Genomic DNA, 16,746 nt, shown 5'->3' on the forward strand with positions numbered 1-16,746 from the left:
ATAGTCGTGAAGGTGCTGATTCAATGCCCTAGTCTGAGCTCCAGAGCACTCTGGAGCCAGTTCTCTTGAAGAATTTCTCTATATTTGGCAGCTGTCATCTTACCCTCGATGCGGACTCGTCGCCCAGTTCCTGCAACAGAAAAACAGCCCCACAGCATGATGCTGCCACCTCCCTGCTTCACAGGAGGGATGGTGTTAGCCAGGTGATGAGCAGTGCCTCTTCTTTTCCAGATATGGCGCTTACAATTCGGGCCAAAAACTTCTATTTTGGTTTCATCAGACCAGGGAATTGTGTTTCTGCAGGTCTGAGAATTCTTAAGGTGCCTTTTGGCAAACTCCAAGCGGGCTGCCATGTGCCTTTTAGTGAGAAGTGGCATCGGTCTGGCCACTCTACCATAAAGAGCTGATTGGTAGTGTGTTAGCAATGGTTGACCTTCTGGATGATTCTCCTGTCTCCGCAAGGGAAGACTGGAGCTCCGCCTTAGTGACCATAGGGTTCTTGTGCACCTCTCTGACCAAGGCCCTTCTTCCCCGGTTACTCAGCTTGGTCGGACGGCCAGATCTAGGAAGGGGTCCAAACCTTCATTTCCAAATAATCGAGACCCCAGTGCTTTTCGGGACCTTCGATGCTGCTGAAATTCTTTTGTATCCTTCCCCAGATTTGTGCCGTGGCGCCATCCGGTCTCAGCGGTCTGCAGACAATTTCTTAGACTTCATTGCTTGGTTTCTGCTCTGATAAGCACTGTCAACTATGAGACCTTATATAGACAGGTGTGTGCCATTCCAAATGATGTTCAATCTGAATTTACCACAGGTGGACTCCATTCAAGTTGTAGAAGCATCTCAAGGATGATCAGTGGAAATCAGATGCACCTGAGCTTCAGTTTGAGTGTCATAGCAAAGGGTGTGAGTACTTATGTACCTATTATGTTTGAATTTTTAATTTTTTTTTATACATTTATTTTTATACTAATGTCTGAAAATATGGTTGTACTTTGTCATTTTGGGATATTTTATGTAGATTTGTTTTTAACTATACTCAAATCAGCTTTAGAATAAGTATGTAACAGCAAAATGTGGAAAAGGTGAAAGGGTGTGAATACTTTCTGGTGGCACTGTATGTTAAGATGTCGCACAGGAGTTACATGGAGAGATCGCTGTCTTTTTCTTTATTTGTGTGGGTTCACATTCTAGGCCTCATCATAGGTCAATTTCTTGTCAAATTCTGTGCTGGTGATTGCAGAATCTGCCAACAACCCAGTACAAAAGCTGTTTTTTGTGATCCAAAAAAATGAGACCAAGATAAAATCCTTTTGAAACTTTTTCCACCATTCATGTGAATTGTAACCTGTTGAACTCAATCGGAACTCCACCAAATCTTTTGGAGAGGGGAACTAACAATAAACAATGAGATACCACCTCTGCCCAAATTTGGGCGACGAAAAACCCTGGAATCCCTCTCAGAGCCCAAAACCCAAAGGATCGTAGTTTAATTTACCTGAGAATAATTTTACTCACACACCTGATCTTCAGCTTCAAATGTGTGTGAACAAAATAATGGGTCAAACATGTTTCTTGTTCACAGTATGCCAGTGACACCTCTGAAGAAAACTGACACTTATGATCACTTTCTCAAGGGCTCCCCATTCTTTAAGAAAGCACTTCCTCCATTGCTTAATAGCCATCAGACACACTGCTTGTTCCTCAAGCAGGCGCACAATACAGTAAGCATGAGGAAAAATAGGTGGTTTTGCTTAGCAAAAAAATAAGAAATAATACAGTGGGTACGGAAGGTATTCAGACCCTCTTAAATTTGTCACTGTTATATTGCAGCCATTTGCTAAAATAATTTAACTTCATTGTTTTCCCTCATTAATGTACACACAAAACGAAATTGTTGAAATTTTTGCACATTTAATAAAAAAGAAAAACTGAAATATCACACAGCCGTAAGTATTCAGACCCTTTGTTGTGACACTCATATATTTGTCCATTTCTTCTGATCATCCTTGAGATGGTTCCACACCTTCATGGGAGGCCAGCTGTGTTTGATTATACTGATTGGACTTGATGAGGAAAGCCACACACCTGTCTATAGAAGACCTCACAGCTCACAGTGCATGCCAGAGCAAATGAGAATCATGAGGTCAAAGGAACTGCCTGAAGAGTTCAGAGACATATTTGTGGCAAGGCACAGATCTGGCCAAGGTTCCCAAAAATATTCTTCTGCACTTAAGGTTCCTAAGATCACAATGTCCTCCATAATCCTGATATGGAAGACGTTTCGGGACGACCAGAACCCTTCCGAGAGCTGGCCGTCCGGCCAAACTGAGCAATCGGGGGAGAGGAGCCTTGGTGAGAGAGGTCAAGAAGAACCCAAAGATCACTTGTGGCTGAGCTCCACCGGTCGGGGCTTTATGGCATAGTGGCCCGACGGAAGCCTCTCCTCAGTGCAAAACACATGAAAGCCCGCATGGAGTTTACACCTGAAAGACTCCAAGATGGTGAGAAATAAGATTCTCTGGTCTGATGAGACCAAGATAGAACTTTTTGGCCTTAATCCTTAGTGGCATGTGTGGAGAAAACCAGGCACTGCTCATCCCCTGTCCAATACAGTCCCAAGAGTGAAGCATGGTGGTGGCAGCATCATGCCGTGGTGATGTTTCTCAGTTGCAGGGACAGGACGACTGGTGGCAATCGAAGGAAAAGATGAATGCGGCCAAGTACAGTGATATCCTGGACGAAAGGTATGGCATCGAAAGGTTTGGATCCCCAAATCCAGGTGTGAAAAACATTTTCCAAAAAGACTCATGGCTGGATTAGCTCAAAACCGTGCTTCTACCAAATACTGAGGAAAGGGTCTGAATACTTATGGCTGTGTGATATTTCAGTTTTGCTTTTTTAATAAATCTGCAAACATTTCAATAATTCAGTTTTTTCTGTCAATATGGGGTACTGTGTGTTTATTAATGAGGAAAACAATTACCTTAAATTATTTTAGCAAATGGGTGCAATACAACAAAAAGTGAAAAATTTAAGGAGGTCTGGTTGTTGCAGAGATGCTAGTTTGCTTGCTGGCTACTGTCGAAGTGCTCTTGAGCACGGCATCATCCCCAGCACCCCAGCTCAAGTGGTGCAGCACTCTTTGCGCACCTCTTTCACCCTGAATATCTCCTTGCATGTGTGTGATCTGGTTGTGTGTGTAGTGTCCAACACAAAGTATACATTGGAGGAGCAGTTGAATTTCCCTTTCAGAGACAGCAATAAATACAGCAAAAAAAAATAATAATATAAAAAGAAAACAAATTCCTAGTTCCATGCACTCTTACCCCAAGAAGAAACAATAACTAACTAAATCCAGTAACGCATGCAACAGTGAGAATGCAGGCTAACCGTGAGTGCGATGCAATGAATATGTGAATAGATGAATATGAATATTTGCTAAGATTACTAACAAAAGTATCCATGGTAGTGTATAACTTGGGCATGGTATGTGTGACAAAATCAAAGATTAGGCTGAAATGTATAGGTCAGTAAATGGAAAAGGTGGAACAACTTTGAGAAAAGCAGCTTTTTGTCATTTGATGCCACATTTTTTGACATTGAACACTACATATCTGAAAACAAAAGGCTACAGGGCAAGACACGAGAGTATGTCTTGGGACAGTTTGGAACAAAGGCTAGTAGAAACCAAACAAATCTGGAGCATTGGCACTTCCACCGTTAAAATACTAGCATGCTTTTCATCACTTCCTTGCAAGTGAAACAGCAGTAGAGTGCAACAGCCAAGAAGCAATACTCACCGACATCGACGCATGGTCATTGTTGTTATTCTGAGCAGACCCCAAACCAACCCAAAATGGACGAGGGGTGGGGAAAAGGGAAAGGACAGGAAAAGAAATGTGGCAAGAATAAATGGACAGGAGGAAAATTTCAAGTAGCGCAATATTGGGTGCTTAACACAAGTCAAATGATTCAAGAAATAAAACGGGTAGGAACAAAATTACAAATAGTGCTAGACATTTAAAGGGGCGCAGATGTGGACGCTGTAGGTATCCACCAAACCATTCTAAATGAAAAAGAGAACAACTGGCACAAGGCAGAAAAGTGGATGTTTGGGAGGAGGGGGCTTACACTAAAATGGAGCTACACAGGATGTAATTGCAAACGCATAAACTCTGTTGACCACTAACTTGTCACTAGGCTCACTGAAAATTGCCGTTGTTAGTTACAGATGACATGCATGCAAGAGCTGTCAAATAGGGCAGTTATTACCATGCATATCGACAAATAAATATGGTACACTATAATAGTATGCGAAGAAAGTGTTAAAAACAGTGGGCTTTTCAGAAGAGCACGAACATATTGTCAACAAAAGCGTAATCACCTTTGCAACACTAAGTTCAAAAGACTTCATTCAATGTTCTAAACAGAATGGCTGTGCTGTCAAAATAAATCCGTCACAGGTTAAAAAGCAGGGTCGACTCACCGGGAGGTGTGTGAAGACTTGAAATGTGGATCGGAGGAAATTTATCAGGTCCATGAGATAACCTGAGGCCCGACCGTCAGACTCAGCCATGCTCCACTCATAGTCTGCCAGCTGGATAAACTCGTCAATTTTCTGGTTCAATTTGGTGTAGATTTCTCCTTCTGCAGCATGACGGGCATCCTGGAAACCATCTTTCGCGTAAGTCTTCATAGGAAAATCTTAGAATTTAGCAAATACATCTTTAAACTTTGATGGGAACAGCAGGAAGGGATGCAAGAGCATTCATTACAAAAATAGCATTTGTAACATGACAATGTACAATCAAAATGTAACGTTGCGTTAAACATAAATAAAAACAGAATACAATGATTTGAAAAGCATGTTCAACCTATATTTCATTGAATATACTACCAAGACAAGTTGTTTCAAATTGTTTTTGGAAATTGTGGACGTCGTGTTCTGCGGGCCAAAGAGGAAAGAAACCATCTGGACTGTGATGGACGCAAACTTCAAAAGGCAGCATCTGCGATGGTATGGGGCTGTGTTAGTGCCAATGGCATGGGTAACTTACACATCTGTGAAGGCACCATTCATGCTGAAAGGTACATACAGGTTTTGGAGAAACATATGCTGCCATCCAAGCGACGTCTTTTTTTATGGACGTCCCTGCGTATTTCAGCAAGACTATGCCAAACCACATTCTGCACGTGTTACAACAGCGTGGCTTTGTAGTAAAAGAGTGCCTGCCTGCAGTCCAGACCTGTCTCCCATTGAAAATGTGTGGCGCATTATGAAGTGTAAAATTTAACAACGGAGACCCCGGACTGTTGAACAGTTGAAGCTGTACATCGAGCAAGAATGGGAAAGAATTCCACATACAAATCTTCAACAATTAGCGTACTCCGTTCCTAAACGTTTATTGAATGTTCAAAGAAAAGGTGATGTAACACAGTGGTAAACATGACCCTGTACCAGCTTTTTTGGAAAGTGTTGCAGCCATAAAAGTCTAAGTTAATGATTATTTTATTATCAGTTTGAACATTACATATCTTGTCTTTGATTTTCAAATCATTGTCTTCTGTTTTTATTTATGTTTAACACACGTCCCAACTTCATTGGAATCGGGGTTGTATCATATAATCTACCAAGAAATGATGACTAGGCCTTACCTTGAAAGTAGACAAGCCATAGAGTCTTGTCGTGTGCACTGTTTCGGGGGACACATTGGTGATGTTTGTTATAAACTCCTCAAGATACCTGCAGGCCTGCTCTAGGTGGGTGGTGTTGATGATGATCTGCACCAACTTTAGAGAGAAGAAAAATTCACATTCAGTCAAAATGTAAGTAGGGATTGATATCTACTGGCGATGTTTTGTTTGTACCTCAGTCAGCCCTATATGTGGCTTCTTGATGAGGTTTTGCAGACAACTGCTGAGTGTTCTTGTCAGCAGCAGGTTAGTTGATTTCCGCAACATATCATCAATCTCCGTTGAACTGGATTTAAAAAAAAAAAAAAAAAAAAAAGCAACACCGCTGTGTTCTCACATTAATGACGTAAAGGGCACATTCAAAGCGAAAAGTTAATGTCCACTTTGATATGTATTAAGATACACCGAAAATTACTGAACTAGTTTGAAGGTTATTTATTACAGTTCAGTTAGACGTACCTGCGGTGAAGTGACTCAGAGAACTTGAGGCTGGCATAAATGAACTCTTTTACTTGCATATATATCTGTGGCACAGACTGGGACATTGGCAGCTTCTTAGGAAAGTCCTGCTACTCACAAGCACAATACAAACACCAGAGTTTTAACAATATCTAAATTCTTTTGTTCTGTGCGATTCTAAATGTTTTCTTTCATATGCCCATAAAAGGTTTCTGGGATGACCATTGATGGTTTCGATCACCCAAACATTTTCCCTAAATGTGCTGAAAGTATAAAATAAATTGACTTCCGTAGCTGATAAGTTGCAATAGTGTCTGAGTATCTTCCTGATTTTAATTCAAGAGAAGGAATTTTTGCCCTGGTAGGGGCAGCCAGTTGGAGGGGGCCTTTTGAAATGAGCTGGAAACATATTTTATTATCATTACACTGCATACTTTTGTAACGAAGTTTTCTGGACATTTTAGCTGTTGAGCTACTTTTTTCGTTCTTGCTTTAATGTACCAGTATGCCAACATCATTATCGAATGGCATTCATGTTTACCTTCTCTATCTCTGCATCGTGAAACGGGAAGCGACTGACGACCAGTTTATACTCGTCCTCTGTTTCCACTGGTATGGGACTGTAGTTGTCCAATTCGAAGATCTCCCTGCAGAAACATACAGTTAGTTGATTCGACATTAAAATGCAATACATTCATTTTTGTATGATTATTCTTTGTATTCAAATTTCACAAAAAGGAAATCCCTTTCAAATTTGATCTCATCTGAAATTTTTTCTGACAAATGCTGCTTGAGGTAATGGTTACAGCTTGGAATGTGTGTTGGTTATGCCGACTTGCGCTTGTGTCTCGACAATATTTTGATATATAGCACCGCACTCCCCCCACACACATTAACATTATATACACTTGTGCATAACAGCCGAGACTCAATTTGTGAAACTAAATTGAAAGAATTTTTTTTTTAAAAAAACAACAGCAACGACAACAACAACATAGCATTGCCTTTCTTGTTTGATGTACTGTACCTATCCTACATCGACGATACAGTGACAATAAGTATTGAACAGAAACACTTCAATACCTACCTGAATACCAGCGCCCACTTCTTCAATAGAGTTTCATTGTACTGGTCTCGTACCTCAAACAACAGGTCAAACAGTCGATTCACAGAGAAACCAAAACCCTTTATGTAAGCATGCAAACAAAAACAAAAACAAAACAAAAATCAGTTCACAATGAATTTAGGCACAAGGCCTGAAATACTGTCGGTGGAAACAAAACAATAACCTGTAGTGTGTCTGCAAAGATGACAATAAGGTTCTTCAGCTCCAGGACCAGGTCCGGATCCTCACAGTATGACTGAGGGGGAACATATTTATCAGTAAATAATGTAGCTAGTCTGAATGATGGAAGGATTGCTACGAATATAGCGTCAAAAAAATAAAAGAATAAAAAGTAACAGTTTTATTATTAGGCTTCTGTTTAGGGGAGTTCAATTTGAATTGGAATTTATGAATTTATTTTACAAGGCAGTGGTTTGTTTACCATATTAATTATGATCCGGCATAGTTACCAATCGATGTGTCAATGTCTGATACAATTATATTTGCAAACCTAATTTAAAAAAATATATAAATCCCACTGTAAACCAAGTCAACCAACCATGAAAGCTACCAATATTTGAATTTGCTAAAACATTTGCAAGATGCAAATCTTCCACTATTCTCTTTAAAAATGGCATGACAAGGATACTAAAATTAAAAACAAAGCGCAAGAAAGATTTAGTAAAGGGTTAAGTAGGAAATAATCCCTTAATATGTGGCTCAGAGTGATTTATGAGCTTTAAAGTAGGACAGTTGAGTTCCTTAACCCTGACACAAGGATTCTGTCAAAAGCAGGAGTGTGTAAATCAACCAGTAGAATGAACAAAGCCTGAGATTTGACACGAAGCAGCATTTGAATGACTGTTTACTCAAGACACAAACACGGGCACAAAAACAAATCATCGGAAGAGCGGCCTGAACAGCAGCAAATCACAGGACTATTACTGCAACATGTGCAAGTAGTTTCTTTGTTCAGGCCCACAATATTCTTCTCAGTCAGTAGCCCACACACAGAGGAGTCTTGAAAAAAACAAAAAACTGAATTGCGATAGGTACAAGGTGACAGAAAACGTATTTCCTGAGTCTTGTGTCACATTGATGTAATAGTTAAAGTCCATCTACAGATTAGGGAAATACTTTTTCTTGTGGGTTTACCATGTAATAATTGTTAATGCGGGGCTGCCTGTGTCTATCCCCAGAAAGAAATGCAGCCAGTAGGGGGGTGACCCGGGGCTTTTGTCAAGCTCACCCCACACTGTGCGGCCCATTCTCTGGCCTGTTAGCATAATCCTCCTGGTAATTTACAAATGACTGGAGCTCAGTGGCCAGGAATATGCCATCTTGATCTGATGTTATTGTTGCAATCTGTCTCTCATTAAGGCTCCAATGACCTCCTCTTTGACTGTTCGTGTTTTGACCCTTCTCTTCAGCGTGACATCATTAGTGTGTTTGTGGGTGCGCTGACCTCTGCGGTGCTTTTTGTCTGTGTGCAAGAAAAAGCCCAGTGAAAGAAGCTTCATCCAGGATAAATAGATCAACAGATCGACTATTATTAACTCTGAATCATTTTATCTGAATCTGCAGTCGACTCCCTGCTAGTTTGTGTGCGTGTGTGTGTGTGTGTGTGTGTGTGTGTGTGTGCGCGCGCGTGTGTGTTCATGCAGTTGTGCATGGAAGCCTACAGAGTGTGTGCGGAGCACAGCGATGATCTTGGACAGGGCCATATTCCACAGTTCATCAGTGAAAGCTCTGGTCACGAGTCCTTGAGTGGCATGGAGGATGTGGTCCTCAACAACAAAGAATCTGATGAGGTGTACAAAGACAATTCATGCTAATTACTTATAATATTATCAAAATAGCACCTTGTTGATCATCTAGAGCTCTACAGGAATTGAAATGTGAAAAATGTGCTGTAATTTTTTTGGGGGGGGGGACGTCTTACCCTACAATCTGATTGAAGTATCTTCTGTAACCCTCCACTGTTTCATGCTAGACACACAGACAAAGTTACATTCACACACTTAGTAGTTGCAAGTAAATTATATGCCGTGGGAACTTGACCATGAACAAGCTTGGAACTCCATTTTTTTAATTAATTGAAATGCCACGAATCCGTTCCAGCTACCAATAAAGGCACCACGAGGTTTCTGTCAGCCATTTTTACTCACCGTGTTAGCCTGTGGCTGCAGGACGAGCCTGGCCTGCTTTTTCCTCTGTTTCCTGTAGTAATTCTCAAAAGTTTCTCGGTCTCCCTGCAGACACGCAGATGTGAAGTTTTCTTATCTTGTTCAATAATCACAAAAGGCAAAAATAACTCTGAGCGCCTTCACAACAAAAGCCTTTATGATTTGGTGCTGTAGAAATCAAACTGAAATGGAATTTGCTGTTGGGTAACATACCAGTACAGCATAAATGTGCAAACACCTGTAAACAGGTGAGAAGTCCACAAGATCCTGAGCTGTAAGAATCTGTTAAGATAAAAACACAACTTTCAGTTATTTTTTTGTTAATTCAACAGTACTGTGTCGAAAGTAGAGACACTATCAATAAAAATGGTGAAAATGATTCTTGTTTATAAAATTCCAATTAAAACTCATACATTATGAATACAAAGGTAAAAAAAAAAAAAAAAACAATGTTTACTTGACAATGGATCAGGATTGTATTCCAAATAATGGCGGAGTCGACAGTATACTTGATTTGGAGGCTGCTGTAACTGGTATGACATGAAAAGAGCACATTACCTCCTCATCAGCATCGTCGTCATCCTCCGTCATGAGGATGTTGCGCGTGTGTGTTTGCCAATTGAGTGAGTACAATGGCTTAGCGTAGTGGCCCACACTGGCCTGCTTTGCTACTGCACTGTTAAAGGTTCTGTGTTGTTGGGCCTGGTGACACACACACACACACACACACAATTATATCAGTGACACAATTTATTCACAGATTTTGAGGAAAGATTAAGAACACAAATCCAAGAACCTGTCTCATGGCAGTCTCTCCAACTTTGTCGGAGTGTTTTCTTATACTCTCCAGGAAATCCTTTAGGTCAGACATGGAGATCTCCTTTATCTCCTCCCGCAGTCTGGGCAAGTTTTCAGCCATGATCTGACAGAATCGATATTGGCTTACTCTGCATAACACACAATATAACTACAATTTAAAAGGGGGAAAAAAAGCATGCGCGCAGTGCATTCGACACCCTCCTCACAGATCAGAACAATTACAGATCATGACCATAGCAATTATAAGCTACGGTGAATACCCATGACAAGCACATTTTGTGCTTGATTACACAATTTTCACTGATTAACTCGGTTTCAGAGCATGTTCCGTCTCAAGTTTCACAACACGTGCCACGCGTTTAGCACACAGGTGTCAAACTCAAGGCCTGGGGGCCAAGTGCGGCCAGCCACATCATTTTATGTGGCTCGCGAAAGTGTCGGAGATGGTAATACATTAGTCACTTGTGCCTGACTCTCCAGGCAAGACCAATGAAGCCCCTGCTTAAGCCAACTGTTACATTAGTGTAACAGATGGAATGAGCGTAAATCGGTGTGGGGCGCGGGGATGACGTGATAAAGAGGCAACTGTTACTGTTATGCTGGGCACTTGCACTTGTAATAGAGTTCAATAAACTGAGTCTGTACAATGTGCATGTGTAAAGGACGGCATCTCACGCTGTGCAAAAGTACGTTCGTCAAAATTCACTCCTCAAAAGAGAGCCTCAAGAGTAGCGGAAGCCAGTGGATTAACAGCCTGGGCTTTTAGCCTGCTGGTTTGCGCATTCGGCTTTCAACCTGGGGAACTGCGGTAGTCTCGTATTCGAGCCTTGCGCAGGACCGCGCTGGATGAGCACAATCATACTTGCGCTCCAAGTCAGAACGTCTTTCTACACTTTTAGTAGAATATAGACAATTAGATCACTCCTAACTCCAGTCATCAATCGAATTCATTGTAACTATTTTGAGTACCAACCTTCCTTACCTTTGCAGCTTCATAGCTTGCAGACAGTTTTACTGGTGCATTCTCGCAAGAGCCAATAGTGAATATCTTACCGAGGGATGTAGATCTTCTCCAGTTGTTCCATGGTTTTAAGTGCAGCATAGTATCTATTGAGACAAATTTAAAAAATATATATATATCATACATATATACACATATTATAAATTTAATCCCCATCTTGGATGCAACCAATTACTTATTATTATTATTTCTGTAATTAAGTAATACAAAATTGTGCTGAAATAACATATTAGAGAGGTGGTCTGATGTAGGGCTGTGGCACACTGGAGGAGATGACCAACAAAGGTTCCGTCTCAGAATTTGGCTATTGAAACAAATACAATGGGGGGAAAAAAAAGTATATACATATATATATACGTATACATACATACATATATATATATATACATATATATACACATATATATATATATATATATATATATATATATATATATACATACATATATATATATATATATATATATACACACACACACACACACACACACACACACACACACATATATACATACGTATATATATGTATATAACAGTTTGCTGTGATAACTAAGGGAGTCCTCTTTTGTAGCAGAAAATTAAACCCCACAAACTGAGGGGAGTAAATTACAGCTGTGGAAAACTGCGGCACAGCGTAGTGGAAAACGGGCTTAAAAAATTTTGCAGTCTTTGGTAGTTAGCATAAAAGGGTTCATCCTCAGGTCAGTGTGCTGAACTCCCATCATTAGGCTGATAGGCAGGCTGTGAGGGATCTAATTGGTCGGTCAGTGAGTGTAAAATGTGTTGTACACACATGAACAGAAGACAGCCTCAAACTATACAGTGAAAAGGTCTGTCAGAGTGCAGTGCAACATGAAGGAGAACACAAAGGCAAAAAGTGTCAGGACTGTGACCTGCACAGCAACTACATTCAGTACGGATAATGGTATTTGGCCAATACATGCTCTTCTCAATTTAAAGTAACAGCAGAAAAGCCATGTCACTAACGCTGAAAGTAGAACCCCCTCCCCAAACACATACATATATCCCACACAGTGGTCAAAATGGTCTAATTGCCTAAGATTGGCAGCGGGCCTTGACAGGACTGCAACGAGGGGGCCTTGTTGCAAACAAGGGCACACTGAGGGTCAATTGTCTTGCCAGTGAAAGGCCTGTTCCTTTAGTACACAGGAATGAACAAAAAAAAGGGTCATTATTTTTCTGTCAGTGAAGTTCATGGGGTAAAAACGAAGTTTCAAACCTACAAAGTTGAAATTACTCGGGGAATTGTATTATCAGACATGCAAAGACCAAATCCTCCTCTTTAAGTGCTCTCATTCTGAAAAAGAATTGACTACAATCATTGTTTTGCTTCATTTTTCACTATTACCAAATTCAAAGGCTAATCCCAAATGCATCCTCCAGGAAAATATTAAAATATTAAAAAATTTTAAACATTTTTTTAATTAAAAATATTAAATATTACAAAAATATTTTTCTGTTTTTATTGGCCATTGCTAAATTTAAAGTTAGTTCATTCTGTGTTGTGACATAATCCCGAACATTGCTCTGTAGCAATAGAGGATGCCCGCTACAGGGGTGGGTAGAGTCGCCAAATATTGTACTCAAGTAAGAATACTGTTACTTGACAATAATGTGACTCAATGTCAAAGTAAAAAGTAGTCCTCCAAAAAATTACTTGAGTAAGAGTAAAAAGTACACAGTGAAATAATTACTCACGCACTGAGTAAATAGTGAGTAACTTCTGATTGTTTTAACCACAGCATGAACATAAATAAAGAAAAAAAAATTACAAAAAATGCTAATTCTGATGTTGCTGTGTGTGGGCGTGTGTGTATGCACAGTCAAAACATCTCCAATTTACTGTACGGTGTTTTCTCAAGTTATAAGTGAGCTGAAATGTCCACCTTTGGGCAGACGGTGCCAGACAAATACTACAAAACTTGAAAGCTGTTCTTTTTTTTCGTCTAAATCTAAACACGACGCGTTGCGCGTCGGTGCCTTCAAGGTAACGACGACCTTCCCAACATGGCCGCCACATCGGCTTGACGATCAGACGGACTGGTTGATCTAGTTTTAATACCTATGCCTGGGAAGCCCAATAGAAGACGTGGGAGGTCATGCGCCAATGCGGAAGTCTAAATCGTAGTCCCGCTCACGAAATACTTGATAAATAAGCGATAATTGATCAATAAAAGTAGCGACCGACATTTAGATCATTGTAATGGAGTATAAGTACCGTGACTTCTTAACAACAGAAGCAGCGTGTGTGTTTTTTCTGGTCTCCTCAACCCCTGTGATTTATCCAAAGCCAACACAAATACTGTGTACAGTGGTTGTTATACCCAGTAGCGAAATACATAAACTACACCAAAAGATATGATAGTCCTTTTTGATCCACAGATGGTAAATTACAGCGGCGCACAGTAGAAAAGCACAATAGAATAAAATAGAATATAAAATGAGTACTTATAAGCGTTTGATATAGCAGCAGACTCAATCTGGCATTGAGTCTAAGAATGACGGGGGCCTTGATTGAGGGTGATGGTGAGGTTTTAGAGTCGGTAATAATTTCATGTGAAGTAGTAGTTAAGGTTCCAAAAGTACAAATTGTTTTACTTTAATCTGTAAAATTGATACCTTTTGGACTCCAGTTGCTCCTTTAGTTTGCTGTACATTTGGAGGACTGCGAGAGAGAACGAAAAAGGAAGAGAAAAAAAATTAGCAACATGTTTTAGGTTCTCACTAAATAAACCCTCATAAATTCAAAATTGGAATACAAATTCGATGATATAAACTACTGCCATGGCTCAATGGTCAAGCAGATTTGTCAATGCAACGCACTTACTATTGCCCCTTTTCCACTACACAGTTACTACAAGAATTGTGGTGGCTGTACAGTCAAACCTTAGTTGACGACATTGATATGTTTGAGAGAAAAAAAAAAAAAGTATTTCCTCAGGACCGAGTTATGTTTACATTGTTCTTATTCTTTTAGTTAAAATAAATATAAAACTAATTTGGGGGGGAGGGCACAGACTGGTAAGCACGTCTGCCTCACAGTTCTGAAGACCCGGGTTCAAATCCGGCCTCGCCTGTGTGGAGTTTACATGTTCTCCCGGTGCTTGCGTGGGGTTTTTTCCCGGGTACTCCCGTTTCCTCCCACATTCCAAAAACATGCAATGTAGGTTAATTGACGACTCTAAATTGCCCATAGGTGTGCATGTAATTGATTGTCTATGTGTGTCCTGCGATTGGCTGGTGACCGGTTCAGGGTGTACCCCGCCTCTCGCCCGAAGATAGCTGGGATAGGCTCCAGCACACCCGCGACCATAGTGAGGATAAGCAGTACCGAAAACGGACGGATGGATCAAACTAAATTAATCCTATATTGCCTACTTGTTCTTCAGAATAGTACAGAGCTGATGGGCCCAGGCCTGATCCAGGAGGTCACAAAGGAAAGGAAAACGTCAAAAGACATTCATGTTGACAATAACGGAAAAAATAAATAAATACAAATCTGAAGAACTCTCTCTGCTGTACTCGACGCGTTCGACCTCTCTCAACGTATTAAGAGTCCAACCCACACTCAAGGTCACCTATTAGACCTGGTTTCGAAGCTATTGCGAAGTCTGAGCTAGCTGATTTGCAGCTAATAATCAACTGCTCACTTCAGTCAGGCGAGTTTCCTAAAGCTCTTAAAGTAGCTGCCATTAAGCCTCTTCAAAAAAATAGAACGCTGGACGCTTCCATGTTAGCAAGCTATAGACCCATCTCAAATCTCCCTTTCATAGCCAAGATTGTTGAGAAAGGAATGGACTTTTTACACAAATTTCAATCAGGTTTCCGAACTCATCACAGTATGGAATCTGCTCTTATCAAAGTGCGAAATGATATAAGGTTGAATACTGACTCGGGAAAGGTGTCAATTCTGGTCTTGTTGGATGTCGGTGTGGAAAGGAGTTATTTTGTAACCATTGGAAGTGTTCACTCTCATCGAATGGCAATGACCTATGGGGTCCCTGAAGGGTCAGTTCTTGGACCCCTCCTGTTCAGCCTGTATATGCTACTTTTGGGTCAAATTCTTCAGAACTTTCATTTGGACTATAATAGCTATGCAGATGACACTGTTATATCTAGCAGTGTCTCCAGATGACTGCAGGTCAATTGAGGTGTTGTGTCACGGTCTAAAACAGATAAATATCTGGATGAGCCTAAACTTGCTTCAATTAAACCGCAACAAAACTGAGATAATTGTTTTTAGCAATAAAGAAAAGAGGATTGCTGTTAGTAAATACCCGGAGTCACTCTCTTTAAAAACCAAAGACCAAGTCCAAAACCTTGGTGTACTGATGGATTCCTACCTGGCTTTCAACAGTCATGTCAAATCAATTACTAAAGCTGCCTTCTACCATCTGACGAACATATCCAGAGTGAAGGCTTGCATGTGTCAAGCAGACCAGGGGCCGGCCTCGTGTACAAAGGGTGCGTACGCACAAAAACGTGGCGTCCGTTCTTTTTTCACGGCAAAGTTCAGATGTATCAAGAGTGACATGACCGTGGAAATGGGCGGTGCCTCACGCCAACTGCATGGCTGGCGTGCGCACGTTTCTGCAGCTTTTGGTGTTTTGGCGACACTTAGAGGTGATGCTGGGAAACTGTTCTCATAAATCATAAAGTCCCCCAACATCTGATGTATGTCATCATGTGTATCAGCACCACGCAATTTCAGTGCACTCATCTCATTCAATGCACATTTTTGGCCCGTTTTTCACTCTTGTTGGCCATAATGAATTGCTAACAACAAGTTATGAATCATCCAACAGTCTTGTAAATATACTCATTACCATTCGTTACAAAACAGATTACATCTGGGGTGTCCAAAGTTTGTCTCTCGGAGGGCCACAAACAGGAAAAAAACAAAGGAATGAAAGGGCCCACCTCGAAATTCTTCAACTTTAATTTATCCAACATGCTGAAAACCACACATGATTTACCTCAGCCCTATACAGCACGACCGACGATGAGCATGTATCCTAGTTTTAATCACCACATGGACATTCTTCTATAGTATACGTGTTACAGTTTTGGGAAAGCATTTCCTGAATTTATAGTTGACAAGCCCCCCCTCAAAAACTTCTAGGTGAGAAAGATATATTTTTTTTAAATCCATATGATAATCTCTAGCATGTATTGTTCAATGCTTCTAAAAAATGTGATGTCAATTGTTCAATTCACACGGACATTTTCTGGACCAGGTCCCTTGTGCTGTTAGTCTGACCCGCCATGATGGCTCATATTTTCCGTCACTTCCAACACTAATTTCATGAATATTATGAACTACAAACGCTTTTTTGCTGTGCTATATTTATTCCTTACTAGTATGTATTTGAACAACAAGCAATGTTTGTTCATTCTTGGCTCTTATTTTTTTGTGTGTCATGTTTTGTGCCACATTC

The 16,746-nt window shown here is 40.5% G+C and overlaps 1 protein-coding gene across 4 annotated transcripts in view; it reads right to left on the reverse strand.

Moving 5' to 3' along the window:
- Positions 1–16,746, reverse strand: part of exoc6 (exocyst complex component 6) — a 53,295-nt gene that overhangs the window by 19,334 nt on the left and 17,215 nt on the right. For 2 of the 4 annotated variants that reach the window (XM_061706093.1, XM_061706095.1), the window contains exons 5-20: positions 13,928–13,973; positions 11,320–11,373; positions 10,244–10,394; positions 10,006–10,149; positions 9,661–9,729; positions 9,430–9,513; positions 9,204–9,250; positions 8,944–9,064; positions 7,446–7,517; positions 7,244–7,341; positions 6,698–6,803; positions 6,157–6,266; positions 5,872–5,983; positions 5,659–5,793; positions 4,490–4,669; positions 3,804–3,833 (exon numbers count right to left, since the gene is read on the reverse strand). In XM_061706093.1, coding sequence (XP_061562077.1) covers positions 3,804–3,833; positions 4,490–4,669; positions 5,659–5,793; positions 5,872–5,983; positions 6,157–6,266; positions 6,698–6,803; positions 7,244–7,341; positions 7,446–7,517; positions 8,944–9,064; positions 9,204–9,250; positions 9,430–9,513; positions 9,661–9,729; positions 10,006–10,149; positions 10,244–10,394; positions 11,320–11,373; positions 13,928–13,973 — 1,559 coding nt within the window. The remainder of the gene's footprint in view (positions 1–3,803; positions 3,834–4,489; positions 4,670–5,658; positions 5,794–5,871; positions 5,984–6,156; positions 6,267–6,697; positions 6,804–7,243; positions 7,342–7,445; positions 7,518–8,943; positions 9,065–9,203; positions 9,251–9,429; positions 9,514–9,660; positions 9,730–10,005; positions 10,150–10,243; positions 10,395–11,319; positions 11,374–13,927; positions 13,974–16,746) is intronic. The other 2 variants (XM_061706094.1, XM_061706096.1) reach the window with 1 other exon arrangement.

This window comes from Phycodurus eques, chromosome 19 (genome assembly GCF_024500275.1).
Source record: "Phycodurus eques isolate BA_2022a chromosome 19, UOR_Pequ_1.1, whole genome shotgun sequence".
Lineage (NCBI taxonomy): Eukaryota > Metazoa > Chordata > Actinopteri > Syngnathiformes > Syngnathidae > Phycodurus > Phycodurus eques.